We start from the raw sequence: 17,283 nt of genomic DNA, 5'->3' as shown, positions 1-17,283 counted from the left end.
ACTTCACATCACACTCTGCCACACTCCCTCTCCTGTGTGAGGGCTCCCCCAGGACAAGAGGAAAGACAGGAGCTATTCTAGGCAAAGTAACCTTAAATCTGAAAGCAGAAGATGAATTGCAAGGAAGTGCAGCTCCAGGACGTGTTCTCCTATCTTCCCATCCTATCTTCCCATCAGACCTCAGCCAGCAGCCATGGACACAGGCCTGTCTTTCCTCTGCGCTGCTTCCCCACCCTGGTTCCCGTTCTAGGGTAGGTCCCTCCCGGACCATTATGGCTGGGACGTGCAGCATCCTTTTTCTCTGCTTCTCCAGTAACAGCTGGTTCCGCTCAACTCCCAAAGATGATTTTCAAGAACCCCAACACTTCTATCTGCCTGGGCTGCCAGAAAGAGAAAAGGCACCCTCAGAGACACTGAAGACCACCCTCCAGAAGCCGCCACCACTTTCTATCATGTGACTAGCTCTGGGTGCTCCTTGACTAGTGAAAGGGGCTGGCTCAAATGGCACAGACATTGAAGATCTTCCTGAAGAAGACAGGAAGAGATGCTCAGGTCAGGGAGGGAATGAGACCCCTGGGGAAGGGACTCCTCCCAGCTGAGGAGTTGATTAGAAGCAATCCTGGAGTCGGCAGGAGCCTTAGAGACGGCCTGAGCCAGCCTAGTCCAGGAAGCTGGCTGAGGCGCTTGGGAGCAAGAGACTAAAACCAGCCAAGTTTGGGACAGAAGGGAAGGCAAGGGTTGAGCAGTGAACAGAAAAACAAAGAACAGGCAGTTCCAAAGAGCCAAGAATGCAAATCATTTGCAGACGCCGCCGGTGAGAGCCTCCACCAAGGCTGCTGTGGGGGTGCCTGACGCCACGGGCACAGCCACTTCTACACGTCACAGTGAGCGTGAGCCCATGCATGTGAGCGTCCCTGCTGAGTCATCCCGTGTGTGTAATGATTGTGTCAGTTGTGAGTCACCAATTGTGTGTCAGTCGGGGTGGGGGGGTGTGTGTGTGCTCAGTGCACAAGCACGTGAGGGCTGCCAGTGCCCAGAGTGACAGTGGAATGTGAATGAGAGCCAGAGAACCCGAGGAGCTCAGAGCACTCCCAGGGGGAAGCTGTGTTTAAAGGGCACCACGCTTCATTCACACCGTACATCACACACCACATTTCTGAACACGTTCCAGAGAAAGCCATCTGTGCCCGCTTCCTGCTGAAACCCCCTATGGAGCAGCAGTGCTGAATTCTTCAGGCTCACGGGGTTGTTATCAGAGTCAGAGTCAGAGATGGCCACAATCTTAGAATCCTGCATTTCAAGCCCTTCGTTTTGCAGACGGAGGAACTGTGGCAGAGAAAGCTGACACAATGGTCCCAGAGTCACAGAGCTAGCTGGTAGAAAAACCAGGTGTGGACCCAGGTGTCTGTCCAGACTTCCCTGCCCAGGACTCGGTATGTCAGCACAGAGTGCGTCCTTTTTCCTTTTTTCAGCAGGGATGTGATGACATCACTTCTTTTAACTAAAATGCACCCAGATCTTCCCATGAAATGAAACCCTGATGTCGCGTCCTAAAGGCTGGATTTGATGAATTGCCCAAAAGGCAAAGTTGGGGCATCTCTGCCCAGACAGTTCTAGACTGAGAGTCATTTGACCTATTTTCTAAGAGCCTTGCCCCACCCAGGTCAGGAGGAGTCCACAGGGAGACCCATTCTTAGGTCTCTAGGTCCAAGATTGGCCAGGCACTTTGGCAGCCTTGATGCTGTGTGATTCAGAAGCTGCTTATGAGATGTTTGCGGATGTCTCACGCAGGACTCCTGACTCGTCATCCTGCCACCTTCCTGGTGGCCATTTCACAGCTCAATTCCTCCTGCCCCACAACAATGAAAAAATAAATGAAAGTAGGGGATTTATTTTAGCAGTTTTCAAATTGAGTATCTCAAAGGGTTTAATAGGTAAAGAGCCTAACCCTATTAACTAGTAAGTTGAGGTTTGGGGATTATCTATCAGTTTCAATTACCCATTCCATTCATTCTTCTCAGATGGCTCAGAGTTGACCTGAACTTCAAAGGGATCACTTCAACCACTGGATTTATTGTTCTTATTTCATATTAATTAAGTAGTTACTATATACACAGCACTGTTGAGGCCATTCAATAGGCACAGACACTGCCCTACATCCCTGGAGAGCAGAGATTTATTATCTCATTTATCAGAACTTCAAAGCCCTTTCGCTCCAATTACAGCTTGTCACTGACCATGGAGGTGGCCGAGGTGCTCAGGGCACATGAGGCAGGGAGAATGGGAGGGGCAGAGAAATCACTGCTCCAGGCTAGATCTGGAGTGAGGCTGGTCTTATATTTGGGCCCAGGTTCTACATTCATAAACTGGTGTTTTTCCCAACAGGGTACTGCTAAAAACATGCCCTGGAAAGGGAGGTAAAAGGATGCTTTCTCAGCCGAGCGCGGTGGCTCACACCTGTAATCCCAGCACTTTGGGAGGCTGAGGGGGGGTGGATGACCTGAGATCAGGAGTTCGAGACCAGCCTGACCAACATGGTGAAACCTCGTCTCTACTAAAAATACAAAAACTAGTCGGGTGTGGTGGCACGCACACCTGTAATCCCAGCTACTCAGGAGGCTGAAGGAGGAGAATCTCTTGAACCCAGGAGGCGGAAGTTGCAGTGAGCTGAGATCGCACCACTGCACTCTAGCCTGATTTTTTGAGACTCTGTCTCAAAAAAAAAAGGATGCTTTCTCGTGTGGCAGACTGACAGACAGATTAAGGGTTGATATAGTAAGTGTCTTTCATATGTGACACATGGGCCAAAAGAGTAGAATCACCAAATGTTTCCTTGAATATAAAAAAAATATATTTGCAAGGGTGGTTATGTCAGCATTATGTGTAATTGCAGAAAGCTATAAAGGACCTGAAAAATCCATTGACAGGACATCAGTTAAGTAAATCAATCATGGTACAACCATACACTGGAAGACAAGCAACTATGAAGAAGGAGTTAGATCTACCTACACTGACCCAAAAAGAGGCACGGGATTATTAGGTTTAAAAAAAGGACAAGAGACTGGGCACAGTGGCTCACTCCTATAATCCCTGCAGAGGCAGGAGGATCACTTGAGCCCAGGAGGTCGAGGCTGCAGTGAGCTATGATTGTGTCACTGCACTCCAGCCTAGCTGACAGAACCAGATGAAAGAAAGAGAGAGAAAGAAAAGAAAGAGAAAGAAAGAGAGAGAGAGGGAAAGAAGGAAGGAAGGAAGGAAGGAAGGAAGGAAGGAAGGAAGGAAAGAAGGAAGGAGAAGAGAAGGGAAAGGAAGGGAAGGGAAGGAAAGGGAAAGGAAGAAGGAAAGGAAGGAAGGAAGGAAGGAAGGAAGGAAGGAAGGAAGGAAGGAAGGAAGGAAGGAAGGAAGGAAGGAAGGAAGGAAGGAAGGAAGGAAGGAAAGAAAGAAGGAAGGAAGGAAGAAAGAAAGGAAGGAAAGAAAGGTTGGGCTCGGTGGCTCACGCCTGTAATCCCGGCACTTTGGGAGGCCGAGGCAGGCGGATCACCTGAGGTCAGGAGTCTGAGACCAGCCTGACCAACATGGAGAAACCCTGTCTCTACTAAAAATACAAAATTAGCCGAGTGTGGTGGTGCATGCCTGTAATCCCAGCTACTCGGGAGGCTGAGGCAGGAGAATCACTTGAACCTGGGAGGCGAAGGTTTTGCGGTGAGCCGAGATCATGCTACTGCACGCCAGCATGCCAGCCTGGGTGACAGAGTGGGACTCCGTCAAAAAAAAAAAAAAAAAAAGAAAGAAAGAAAAGAAAGAAAGAAAGAAAGAGAAAAGAAAGAGCAAGGAACAGAATATGATCTTATTTTGCATTTAAAAATTAAAAGAGGTATCCTATAAGTAAATATGTATGTTTATATATTTGCATATGTAAAAAAGAAAATAGGAAAATGTATACAAGTGGGAAAATGTGTAGTATATAAAAAATGTAGAGGGATACACATGAAGCTTGTTATAATGTTTACTTCAGAGGGTGGGGTTAAAATGGGTAAGAAAATTAATATTTTGTATACATGTTTTGCCTTATCCATATAAGTTACAAAAACTTATATGGATAAGTCAAAACATATTTAAGGTTTATACATACAAACTTTATACTTTATAAAGTTTATATTTATAAATATAAACTTATATTAAATATATTGATAAACTTATAAACATATCTATAACTTAAGAATAAAATGTATTACAAAAATAAAGAATAGACAAAATGGGCTTGTAGATGCTGCCTGGCCACACTCATCCTTGGCGCTTGCCCCCATGGAGGCCTCATCTACTGTGACATTTGGAGAGCTGGCAGCCATCACTCAAGAAATCAGGACACATTTGGCCTCTGCTGCAGCATCAGGGAACAAAACAAGGACTAAGGCTGTCAGTTCTCAAGAAAAATACTGATGTGCGTAAACATATGTGACATAAATTTATTCAGTGACTTTGAGATATCTTACTCTAAACAGATAAAATTAATTAAAACTGGTGCAAATTTCTGGCAACAGTATTCCAACTCCCCATTATTTATTGAAGGCATTGAAAATTGGAACACATCACAGATCCTTAAGTCATTCTCTGAATCAGGAGGAGAAAAGGGGAAGGCAGAGAGCACTCACTGTGTTTGCCAGGCACTGGGCTGGGTGTTGCACCTACATTATCCCACCTGCTGCTTGCAATAAACTTGCAAGGTAGGAGTAAAAGGAACACACACATACACAAACACACTGACACACACACTCACACACATGATCACACACATACACTCACACTCAAGCGTGCACTAGAAAATACAGAACAAAGCAAGCATTGGCAACTAATAGAAGTATAGTACTGGCTAAGCACAGTGGCTCACATCTACAATCCTGGAGCTTTAGGCTCGGAGTTCGAGACCAGCCTGGGCAACATAGCAAGATGCCATCTCTACAAAATATTTTTAAAATAAAAATCTTTTATTTTTCTTCAGATGGGGTCTTGCTCTGTCACCCAGGCTGGAGCCCAGTGGTGCGATCTCAGCTCACTGCAACCCCCACCTCCCAGGCTCAAGTGATTCTCATGCCTCAGCCTCCCAAGTAGCTGAGATTACAGGTGTGAGGCACCACGCCCAGCTAATTTTATATTTTTAGTAGAGACGGGGTTTTGCCACGTTGGCCAGGCTAGTCTCAAACTCCTGACCTCAAGTGATCTGCCCACCTTGGCCTCCCAAAGTGCTGGGATTACAGGCGTGAGCCACCACACCTAACCTAAATAAAAATCATTTTTAAAAAGAGGTATAGTGCCTCAGGGCTCAAGAAAGCAATACCCCTATTGCTGTATGGTATACAGCAGGCAAGGCTACTGATCAGACCAGGGTAGTAGTAATTCCAGGGTTCTTTGCACACTAGCCAGGAGACTGGCTAGCTCAGCACTGCCTGGGTTCGCTTTATCCTTTTTACCGCTCTAAAGCTCTGAGAGGCGGGACCTAAGCCTAAAAGGAAGTGAAATGAGGCAAGACTCTCTTCACTGCAAGTGACTGAAAACTAACTCAATCCAGCAAGGCAGCAAATTATTTGGCTCTCATGACTAAAAATGTCCATGAGTAGTTGGCTTCTGGCTCAGTGGGATCAGGGGTCAGCTAATATCAACCAAGACTCATTCTGTCCCTTGATTTCTTCTGCATTGGCTCCATTTTTCAAGCAGGCTGTTTTGAGAGAGCAGCAAAGATGGCCCCAGAAATTCCATGTTACTTGCTGCCTTGCAAGTAGCTATTCCAATGAAAAGAAAGCACCTCATTCCCAGCAGTTTCAGTAAAAGTGCAGGGATGACTGTCATGGGCCTAGCTTGGGTCACATGCCCATTTCTGAATTAACTACCATGCTGATCTGATTGCCCAGGGTGGGTCAGCCCTTCCTAAATCACATGGACTAGAAATGGGGTAGTGATCCTCCCATGAAAAAAAAAAATGGAAGGATAGTGGCAAGGGAATATAGGAGGGGATGCTGGACAAGCAGACCACAGATGACCATCACAATGTCACACAGAATCCTACCAATAAGAGGACAAGGATGGTGACTCACATCTTGAGTCTGTAATCCTCACGACTCAAGAGGCTAAGGAAAGAGAATTACTTGAGGCTAAGTGTTCGAGACCAGCCTGGGCAACATAGTGAGACTTCATCTCAATTAAAAATTAGCTGGGCATGGTGGTGGACTCCTGTAGTCCCAAGTACTTGGGAAGCTGGGGTTGGAGGGTCACTTGAGGCCAGGATGTCGAGGCTGCAGTGAGCTATGATTGCACCACTGCACTCCAGCCTGGGCAATAGGCCAAGACCAGAAAGAAAGAGAGAGAGAGAGAGAAAGAGAAAGAAGAGAGAGAAGAAGGAAAGAAGACAGAGGAAGGAAGGAAGGAAGGAAGGAAAGAAGGAAGGAAGGAAGGAAGGAAGGAAGGAAGGGAGGGAGGGAGGGAGGGAGGAAGGGAGGGAAACCCACCAACAAATTGTAAACTGTGAGAATGTGAGAAGCTGGTAGGCATTAGGGTTTTTTTTGTTTGTTTTTGTTTTTTGTTTTTTGTTTGAGACGGAGTCTCGCTCTGTCACCCAGGCTGGAGTGCATTGGCGCAATCTCAGCTCACTGCAACATTTGCCTCCCAGGTTCAAGCGATTCTCCAGCTTTGAGTAGCTGGGATTACAGGCGCATGCCACCACACCCAGCTAATTTTTGTATTTTTAGTAGAGACGGGGTTTCACCATGTTGGTCAGGCTGATCTCAAACTCCTGACCTCATGATCTGCCCGCCTTGGCCTCCCAAAGTGCTGGGATTACAGGCATGAGCCACCGCGCCCAGCCGGCATTAGTTTTTTATTTGTCATATCTTGGCCACCACAAGGCCCTTGGAAATTGTTCAACATGATAGAAGTTCAGAAGACCCTGAGAACCCTCTTTTCCCATTGCCAAGGTTAAGGATTTAGGAAGGATGCCCGAGAACCCTGTGAAAACTCTTGTCAATAAATACTAGAACCATCAGTTCCTGACACCCCACATAGGATATGGGGAGTTCCAGTTGCCTAAAGAACTGCAACAGTAGAAGCTTCTCGATGCTAAAGAGGCTGGAAATGTCGTCCCAGGAGCCAAGGACACAGGTTTCAGCTCAAGCTCTGCCTCTAACAAGCCACATGACCTTGAGAACATGCTTAAGTGTTGGGGGTGGTCAGAGCTTTCATATGTAAACTAAAGAGGCTGGACAAAGCAACATGAAATGTAAAGTTGTCTCCAGCTTCAAAACTCTGATTCTAAGTCAGAGTCACGAGTTGGAAAAAGTTTGTGGTTAAATAAACTTTTACCCATAGGTAAATGACGAAATAAATAAGTGAGAAAACAGTAGGCTAAAAACAAACAAAACAAAACAAAAACCCACACCACACCCACCAGCCAAATCTGTGACAATTTGAGCAATAAATAAATGATAATAGTAATGGATTATAACCCACTAATAAAATAACAGTCTACAAGTTCATACTGATATCCATCCATCCATTTATGCATACATGAGAAGGTCAAGGAAAAGCTCTTCTTACGGTAAAATGTTAACTAGTAAATTAACAAGGAATAATGATGTTAGAAAATCATCAGTGGATATTTAAACTGGTGGTTAAAAGTTTGATGAGGAACAGGATATTTACAAACTCTTAAGGCATCTCCCCATAAATTACTTACTAATTACAAAGAGGAAACATAATAACTTTACAGTGATGAAACCTGAAGGCTACTACCTTAACCAGTGATCAAAAGTTAATGTCCTCTGGCTGGGGGTGGTGGCTAACATCTGTAATCCCAACACTTTGGGAGGCCAAGGCTGGTGGATCACCTGAGGTCAGGAGCTCGAGACCAGCCTGGCCAACATGGCGAAACCCCGTCTCTACTAAAAATACAAAAAATTAGCCAGGCGTGGTGGCAGGAGCCTGTAATCCCAACTACTTGGGAGGCTGAGGAAGGAGAAACGCTTGAACACGGGAGATGGAGGTTGCAGTGAGCCAAGATTGCTCCATTGCACCCCAGCCTGGGCAATAAGAGTGAAACTCTATCTAAAAAAAAAAAAAAAAAAAAGTTAACGTCCCCAGTGTTGGAATAGGCCAACTTCATGTGTCTCTTTGATACAGTGTTCTGAGAAGGTCACAGCATCTCCCCAGTGTCCTGCCCAAAACCCATAACCTGAATTTAATAACAAGAAATGTTACTTAATAATTGACCTGTACTATTTTAAAATGTCAAGGTATAATTTGAACTTTTTTGCCACATGCACACAAAAAGTCAAGGTCATAAAACAGAAAGAAAGTTAAGGATTTGCCCAATTTAAAAGAAACTGAAGAGACAATAACAACTAAATGCAATGTGTGATCCTGGATTAAATCCTGAATTGAGGAAAAAAATAGTTGTCAAGGATATTACTGAGTGTAATTGATGAAACTGAATATGGATGATGACGTAAGCATGCATAGCAACCTGCCTGGAGCTACAGTGTGGGTAGTCCAGGGACACCAAGCCCCCAAGCTCCAGCTAAAGCGTTCATTCCCAAGCCTGGGGACTGTGGCATCCAGCCCTTTAAAGCTGCATGGTCCCAGGAATTCTTTCATCTTTTGCTTCCCTCTTCAAGCTTTCTGATTCGTTCACTGGCATAGTCTGCTGGGAGAGGCAGCAGGAATGTCTGGAAGATTCTCCAGAGCCCCAACAGTCTGCCACCTTCACCTCTCACATCTACTTCAGCTCCAGTTCCTTCCCTGTCCCCACAGGGAGAGTCCGTCCTAAACAAGGAGTTGGTGACCTGATGTCCCTGAGGAGCTCAGGAGGCCCTGATGCAGTGTGAGTTCAGGTCCCACTGGTATCCAGAGGGAACTTCCAACTGTGGAATCCCTTATACAGAAATACTTTCTGTAAACCACTCCTCCTTGCTTCCTCCCAGCCTGACTCAGTGCCCAACCCCAGCTCCAGCATATACCTCATCAGGAGGGAGCACTCACCCAGTTCAAAGCAGCACATCTGCCTGAGAGAAAAAAGCAAAGTCACCAACATGAGCCAAGTCACTGAGATGGAGGAAAAAATCTCTAGGCCACAGTCAGGATTCTAGTTCTCGTTTTTATTTATTTATTTTTATTTTTATTTTTATATTTTTTTGAGGCAGTTGCCCAGGCTGGAGTGCAATGGTGCAATCTTGGCTCACTGCAACCTCCGCCTCCCAGATTCAAGCAATTCTCCTGCCTCAGCCTCCTGAGTAGCTGGTACTACAGGCGTGTGCCACCACGCCCGGCTAATTTTTTGTATTTTTAGTAGAAACAAGGTTTCACCATGTTAGCCAGGCTGGTCTCGAACTCCTGACCTCAGGTGATCCGCCCGCCTTGGCCTCCCAAAGTGCTGAGATTATAGGCATGAGCCACCGCGCCCGGCCTATTTTTTATCTTTTTAAGAAATGGAAATCTGGCTACATTGCTCAGGCTTGACTTGAACTCCTGGCCTTATGTGGTCCTCCCCACTAAGCCTTCCAAGTAGCTGGGACAACAAGTGCATGCTACCACTCACAAACTAACTCATATAACAACTTACTGAGGATCAGCCCTGTTGTAGGCATCGTGCACTAAGTTTTACACACGTTTTCTTTCATCCTAATGATGCCCATGTTACAACAGAGGAACTCGAAGCCTCAGAGAGATTTAAATACTTCTCCATACCTCCCACAAGATTTTAAAATAAAATCCAAATGAATTCACAATCTAACTGTATTTTTTTTCAATGAAGAAATGTAGAATATTTGTATAACTGCAGGAACTGGAGACCTGCACAGGCCAGACTCTGTACTAGAAGATATTAAAAACACACATTTGGTTATATAAAATGTGAAATATGGTAAAAGACACCTTAAACAAAACTAAAAGACAAAAGACGGAAAGAAACATAAGAATTGTAGCCCATAACATAAGAATTGATAGCCCTAATATACAAAGATTGCCTACAAATTGATTAGAAAAAGACAATCAGAAAAAGAGGGGCCATGTACAGTGGCTCACACCTGTAATCCCAGTACTTTGGAGGCCAAGGCAGGAGGATCGCTTGAGTCTAGGAGTTCAAGACCAGCCTGGGCAACATAGTGAGACCCCCATTTCTACATAAATTGTTAAGGATTAGCCAAGTGTGGTGGCATGTACCTGTAGTTCCAGTCACTCAAGAGACTGAGGTGGGAGGATCACTTGAACCCAGGAGTTCAAGTCTGCAGTGAGTTATGATCACACCACTGCACCCCAGCCTGGGCAACAGAACAAGACCCTGTCTCTAAAAAAAAATAAATTAAGTTAAATGTAAATTTAAAATAAATTATGGTACAACTATACTATGGAATATCATGCAGTTATGAAAAATATTAACGAATGCATGCCAACATATTGACCTAGACTGTAGATTTCCACACTATATTCTTAAACTTTAAAAAAGTGCATAGGGCTGGATGCGGTGGCTCACGCCTGTAATCCCAGAACTTTGGGAGGCCAAGGCATGCAGATCACCTGAGGTCAGGAGTTCAAGACCAGCCTGAGCAACATGGTGAAACCTCATCTCTACTAAAAATACAAAAAAAAAAAAATTAACCAGGCATGGCCGGGCACGGTGTCTCACACCTGTAATCCAGCACTTTGGGAGGCTGAGGCAGGCAGATCAGAAGGTCAGGAGATTGAGATCATCCTGGCCAACATGGTGAAAACTCGTCTCTACTAAAAATACAAAAATTAGCTGGGCATGGTGGCGTGCACCTGTAGTCTCAGCTACTTGGGAGGCTGAGGCAGGAGAATCCCTTGAATTCAGTAGGCAGAGGTTGCAGTGAGCCAAGATTGCACCACAGCACTCCAGCCTGGGTGACAGAGTGAGACTCCATCTCCAAAAAATTAATTAATTAATTAATTAATTAAAATTTAAACATTTAAAAAATTAAAAAGTGCTGGGCGTGGTGGCTCATGCCTATAATCCCAGCACTCCGGGAGGCCGAGGTGGGTGGATCACGAGGTCAGGGGATTAAGACCATTCTGGCTAACGTTGCGAAACCCCGTCACTATTAAAAATACAAAAAAATTAGCTGGGCGTGGTGGTGGGCACCTGTAGTCCCAGCTACCTGGGAGGCTGAGGCAGGAGAATGGCGTGAACCCGGGAGGCAGATCTTGCAGTGAGCTGAGATCGCACCACTGCACTCCAACCTGGGCGACAGAGTGAGACTCCGTCTCAACAACAACAACAACAAAATTAAAAAGTGCATATATAGTATGATTCAATTTTGTTAAAACACGTTTAAAGAAACAAAAACCCGGCCGGGCACAATGGCTCACGCCTGTAATCCCAGCACTTTGGAGGCCGAGGTGGGCGGATCACGAGGTCAGGAGATCCAGACCATCCTGGCAAACACGGTGAAATCCCGTCTCTACTAAAAATACAAAAAAAAAAAAAAAAAATTAGCCGGGCATGGTGGCGGGCGCCTGTAGTCCCAGCTACTCAGGAGGCTGATGCAAAAGAATGGTGTGAACCCGTGGGGCGGAGCTTGCAGTGAGCCAAGATCCCGCTACTGCACTCCAGCCTGGGAGACAGCGAGACTCCATCTCAAAAAAAAAAAAAAAAAAAAAAAAAGAAAAAGAAAAAAAAGAAACAAAAACCCATATATGCATACGTATGTTTGCTTCTGTTTCCCTTATCACACATTGAGTAGTGGAAATATGCAAGCAAACTTAGTACTGGTTACTTAGTAGACATAAGAGAGGCAAAGAGTAGCAAGAATGATTGTTCAATTTATTTTTGTATCCCTATTTAATTTGTTAGAAGAGCAGGTAACTTTTGTAACTTTCACAATTTTAAAAAATCAAGGAACTTCCAGGCTGGGAGCAGTGACTCATGCCTGTAATCCCAGCACTTTGGGAGGACCAGGCGGGTGGGTCACTTGAGGTCAGGAGTTTGAGACCAGCCTGGGCAACATGACAAAACCTGGACTCTATTAAAAATACAAAAATTAACCAGATATGGTGAACTATAGTCCCAGCTACTCAGGAGGCTGAGGTGGGAGGATCACCTGAGCCCAGGAGGTAGAGGCTGCCGTGAGCCCTGATTGTACCACTGAACTCCAGCCTGGGCAACCAGAGTGAGACCCTGTCTCAAAAATAAACAAATATCTCACTGTTATACTGAAACTTACTTTATTTAACAAATAAATATAAGTAAATAAATAAATAATAAATTAACTAACTTCTTCAAATTCAAGGATCACTATATACAGTTGTTGAGGTTCAGCACCGTATAAACGATCCAGGGTGGAAGGTATGTGTAGCATTCACATCTTCACATCATACACATCAGGGAATGAAGGAATGTTGGAGACACCAGCCAAAGTTCTGAAGCTGAAGGGGAGAGTCCTCCCCTACTTAAAACCCACACCATACAATGGATCACACACGCACTCAGAAGAGCCTGCACGTACATTGCTGACACTCTCATATGCACCACTGTGCCTCTCCCAGCCACACTTCAGGTGACCCTGCACCCTTGGAGACCCAATTCCTTATCCTTCTCTGCTTTGAACCTGGTATAACCCCTTTACTTAATGGAGGAATTCGGGTTAAGGCAAAGGTACAAGCTGCCAGGGGCATATATAGCCTGGCATTGGAGGGCAGGGGTGGGCAGGGAGCATGAGCGATGAGAGTGTGGCACATGTGTGCCCTCAGCCAGGAAGACTGCAGTGCAGATGTTCCGGAAAGCTCTCTGCTGGGCACAGCCAGGATAAGGCTGCCACGCACAGTTGTTCAAGCTATGCAGTAATATACTAAATTTAACACAATTTTACCTGAGCAAGGGGCATTGTTTTCCAATTTGCACAGAGATGCCATATGGGCAGACAGAAGCCCCACTAGTAATTGACAGAGACAGAATCCAACCCCAGGCCCTGCTTCATTATCAGCTGTATGACTTTGGAGATAAAAATAGGATCATGGATGTTACAGCACTTTTTGAAAAGTCGTAAATATAAGGTATCGTTATAAACAATTCTCCAGTTCTCCAGCCAGCAGACTGGCTGGAGATGATCTAATCTGTTCCCAGTCTATAGGCGTATGAGAATACAGGCCACTGGGAGAGACTCACATCTGTGGTTTCTTCAAAAACACTGCAGCCCACCGTGATCTCTCATTCTTCCATTTCTATCACATTTAGGTCTGTACCAGGCATTTAGAAATCAGTGTGTGTTACAAGCTCAATAATCTTTCTTTGAGTGGGTAAGATTTATATGTGTGGGATGTGTGTGTGTACATATATGTGTCCTCAGTAATATCTGAAACTCCCAGAAGACAGACATTGTCCTTCTTTGCATTTCCTGTAGCCCTGTAGCACCTTACAGGTATTCATCAACTGTTTTCCCAGGTATCCTTTATGTATGTATGTATGTATGTATGTATGTATGTATTTTGAGACAGAGTCTCACTCTGTCACCCAGGCTGGAGCGCAGTGGTGCAATCTCAACTCACTGCAACCTCTAACTCCTGGGTTCAAGCAACCCTCCCACCACAGCCTCCTAAGTAGCTGGGACTACAAGCACATGCCACCACGCCCAGCTAATATTTCTATTTTTAGTAGAGATGGAGTTTCGCCATGTTGGCCAGACTGGTCTTGAACTCCTGACCTCAGGTGATCCACCTGCCTCGGCCTCCCAAAATGCTGGGATTACAGGTGTGAGCCACTGTGCCCAGCCTCCCAGGTATCTTAATTGTGTTAAGATATCACTGCCCGTTTAGTCTAGATTTAAACAAATGAAAGCTCTTCTACTAGAGATGAAATTAAATAACATATAGATGATGCCTAGACAGTACTTGGTCTATGATAGATGCTTATAAATATTTCTTTCCCTTTACTTATGATGCAGAGCAAATAACATTCATTCAACAACATTCATTCAAGGCCTTTTTTTTTTTTTTTTTTAGATGGAGCTTCGCAATTGTTGCCCAGGCTGGAGTGCAATGGCGCTATCTCGGCTCACCGCAACCTCTGCCTCCTGTGTTCAAGCGATTCTCCTGTCTCAGCTTCCCGAGTAGCTGGGATTACAGGCATGCGCCACCACGCTTGGCTAATTTTGTATTTTTAGTAGAGACGGGGTTTCTCCATGTTGGTCAGGCTGGTCTCAAACTCCTGACCTCAGGTAATTCGCCCGCCTCAGCCTCCCAAAGTGCTGGGATTACAGGCATGAGCCACCGTGCCCAGCCAAGGCCATTTGTTAAGTATCAAGCAATGTGCTGCGTATTGGGAATAAAATGGTACGTAAAAAAGTCTTTTCTCAAGTTCTGTCGGTCATCTGGCCAGAAAAAATGGCCTTGATGGTGAACTCCTATGTTATGTGAAGTTGCAAACAGGCACTTTTGGATGGAGCATAACAAAGGGATAATTGGATGTAGTCATGATTTTCTAGGGTTAGAAGGGGGTAGGAAATGGCAGTTTGGAAGGTGATGTTTGAACAGGGTCTTGAAGGATAACTAGGAGTTCACAGAGATGAAAAACAACAAGAGCATCATAACTAGAAGAAGCAGAATAAGAGAAGCCACTCTCAATTTTTAAAGTTAGTTTGAAAATAACCACCTTCTTGAACAGATCTATGACTCATGCAATGCCAGGGAAATGACCCCAAATCAAAATCAGCTGATTGGAAGAGAGACCAGCACTTCAGACTCAGGCCCTCCATCCACCATCCCACCCCTAGGTCTCTTCCAGGCCTGACACTAGCCTTTACCAACTTGTAGTTTAAAGGCGTTTGTGGCTGTTTAGTTTTGTTTTAACGGAGTCTTGCTGTCACCCAGGCTGGAGTACGGTGGTGCAATCTCAGCTCACTGCAACCTCTGCCTCCTGGGTTCAAGCGATTCTCCTGCCTCAGCCTCGCGGATAGCTGGGATTACAGGTACCTGCCACCATGCCAGGCTAATTTTTGTATTTTTAGCAGAGACGGGGTTTCACCATGTTGGGCAGGCTGATCTCGAACTCCTGACCTCAAGTGATCTACCCACCTTGGCCTCCCAAAGTGCTGGGATTACAGGCGTGAGCCACAGCACCCAGCCGTAAAGGGGTTTGTGGCTTTTTAAAGTTTGCAAGTTATTATTTTCCTTTATCTAGAAAAGAACTGTTTTTAAAGCCAAAGACTAAAAGTTACAAGCAGCCCCAGGTATTTATTTTAAAACTGAGAATTTCCCCGAGGCCTGAAATTTGGTGTCTGTGTTCCAGACCTGGGGGTAATTGTTGGGCTCCCCTCTCAGACCTGCCCTCCCACCCTGCACCATCTGTTCAGCAGGGCACAGCTTCCCAAAGGTCTGCCCAGTCCTCTCCTGGTAACCCTACCTGGGGAGAAAAGCCACTCCTATGACCCACCAGATCAAAGATAGAGCCCAAAGTGTTTACAGTATCAGCTTTCGCTCCCCAGAGGGAAGGGCTGTATCTTTCTTTATGACTACAAAACCAACGGTGGCTTTGTGAATGACCGGCCCTGTTGGCACCTCCAGACACGGGAGCCCAGCTGCTGCCCCAGCCCAGGGAGGGAGGGAGGCTGTGGACAGGGCACCCAGCCCGAGAACAAAGCTATCAGCCCCATCTCTGCAGGGTACCAGCCTCGCCCTCACACCTGCCAGGCAGGGGCCTTTTCTTTCTCAGTTAACTTCTTTGTCTGCCTGGTTCAGCACTAGGCACACTGGAGACTCTCCGGGTTTGTGGTTTATCGGCAGCCCAGTTTTGTGACAAGACCTTGAGATCTGGCCTCAGGAGATCTGGGTCATACTCTCTTCCTCCACCTATGACCAGGTGCCTGTCTGAGCCTCAGTTTCCCCATCTTTTTTTTTTTTAGACGGAGTCTCACTCTGTTGCCCAGGCTGGAGTGCAGTGGCACGATCTCGGCTCACTGCAAGCTCCGCCTCCTGGGTTCACGCCATTCTTCTGCCTCAGCCTCCTGAGTAGCTGGGACTACAGGCGCCCGCCACTATGCCCGGCTAATTTTTTGTATTTTTAGTAGAGATGGGGTTTCAACGTGTTAGCCAGGATGGTCTCCATCTCCTGACCTTGTGATCTGTCCACCTTGGCCTCCCAAAGTGCTGGGATTACAGGCGTGAGCCACCACACCCGGCCAGTTTCCCCATCTTTAAATGATGGTGATCATCATGTCTGACCTGGCTGCCTTTCAAGATTGGTCACTCATATAAAAGGGCAGCATCGTGGGGCAGCAGAGGCAGCACAGGGTGGAGGCTGAGAGCTCAGCTCGAGCTTACAATCCAGGGTGTTATTTCCTAGTTATGTGACCCCAGGCAAGTTATGTAACCTTTCTGATGCCTCAGTGTTCCTCATCTGTAAAATGGGATTATAAGAGTTCCTGCTTCACAGGGTCATTAGGAGGATTAAATGAGATCATGTTTATAAAGAGCTTAGGACAGCATCTGGCACATAATACAGCTTAGCCAGCATCTACTCTGTGGAAGGTGTGGAGGGGGGGTGGTTTACAGAGATCAAAGGCACCGAGCTCACAGCATGGTGACTGCGAAGAGAATCAAATGAAATAACAATTGCAAAGGCAAATCAGGTCATTAACCCCGCATACACACCCCACTTCAAACATCGTGTGTGTGTGTGTGTGTGTGTGTGTGTGTGTGTGTGTGTGTGTGTGTGTGTGTGTGTGTGTGTGTGTGTGTGTGTGTGTGTGTGTGTGTGTATGTCTGTGTCTCCACTGCATGTTGTGATACCTGCCTCCCTCTCCAGCCCCTCAGTCATTACCCTCCAGCCACACTGGACTCCTTTCTTGTCCTGGAACCTATCAAACTCTTTCCTGTCTCCAAGCCTCCGCAGTCCTCTCTGCTTGAACTGTGGCTCCTGCAGAGAAAGCATCAGAATCTCTGGGGAACTGATTGGAAATGCACATTCTCCAGCCCCGCCCAGAACTCCTGAATCAGAAACCCTGGGGTGGGCCAAGCAAGCCGTGCTTTCTGGGGCACAGGTGATTCTGATGTGTGCTGAAGTTTAAGAACCACTGGCCGAGAACATTCTTAGGTCTGCTCTTCGTTTGCCCGGCCCCTCCCTCGCGGAGGAATTCGTTCTTTATTCCTCTCTGAAGAGTGGCTGCTGCCAAAAAACGTTTGTGAGATGGCCTGGGTTTTCTTTGTTGATTTATCATTTAGTTTGGAAGAAATCAGAAGTCTCTTTAAGAAGCCAGTTTGAAACATCCACCCCATGGGAACAGTTCCGGATGA

General features: G+C 45.9%; 1 protein-coding gene across 1 annotated transcript; it reads left to right on the top strand.

Moving 5' to 3' along the window:
* The first annotated feature begins 254 nt into the window (after positions 1–254).
* LINC03042 (long intergenic non-protein coding RNA 3042) lies at positions 255–17,057 on the top strand. Its single transcript, XM_032143699.2, is given in 5 exon segments — positions 255–660; positions 663–884; positions 13,128–13,231; positions 16,804–16,870; positions 16,872–17,057. Coding segments are annotated over 5 exon segments (738 nt in total). The 5' UTR covers positions 255–501.
* Positions 17,058–17,283: the final 226 nt, after the last annotated feature.

This window comes from Hylobates moloch, unplaced genomic scaffold (assembly GCF_009828535.3).
Source record: "Hylobates moloch isolate HMO894 unplaced genomic scaffold, HMol_V3 SCAFFOLD_22, whole genome shotgun sequence".
NCBI lineage: Eukaryota > Metazoa > Chordata > Mammalia > Primates > Hylobatidae > Hylobates > Hylobates moloch.
Note: the sequence above shows the minus strand (reverse complement) of the source record. Positions and strands in the feature narration are given on the sequence as shown.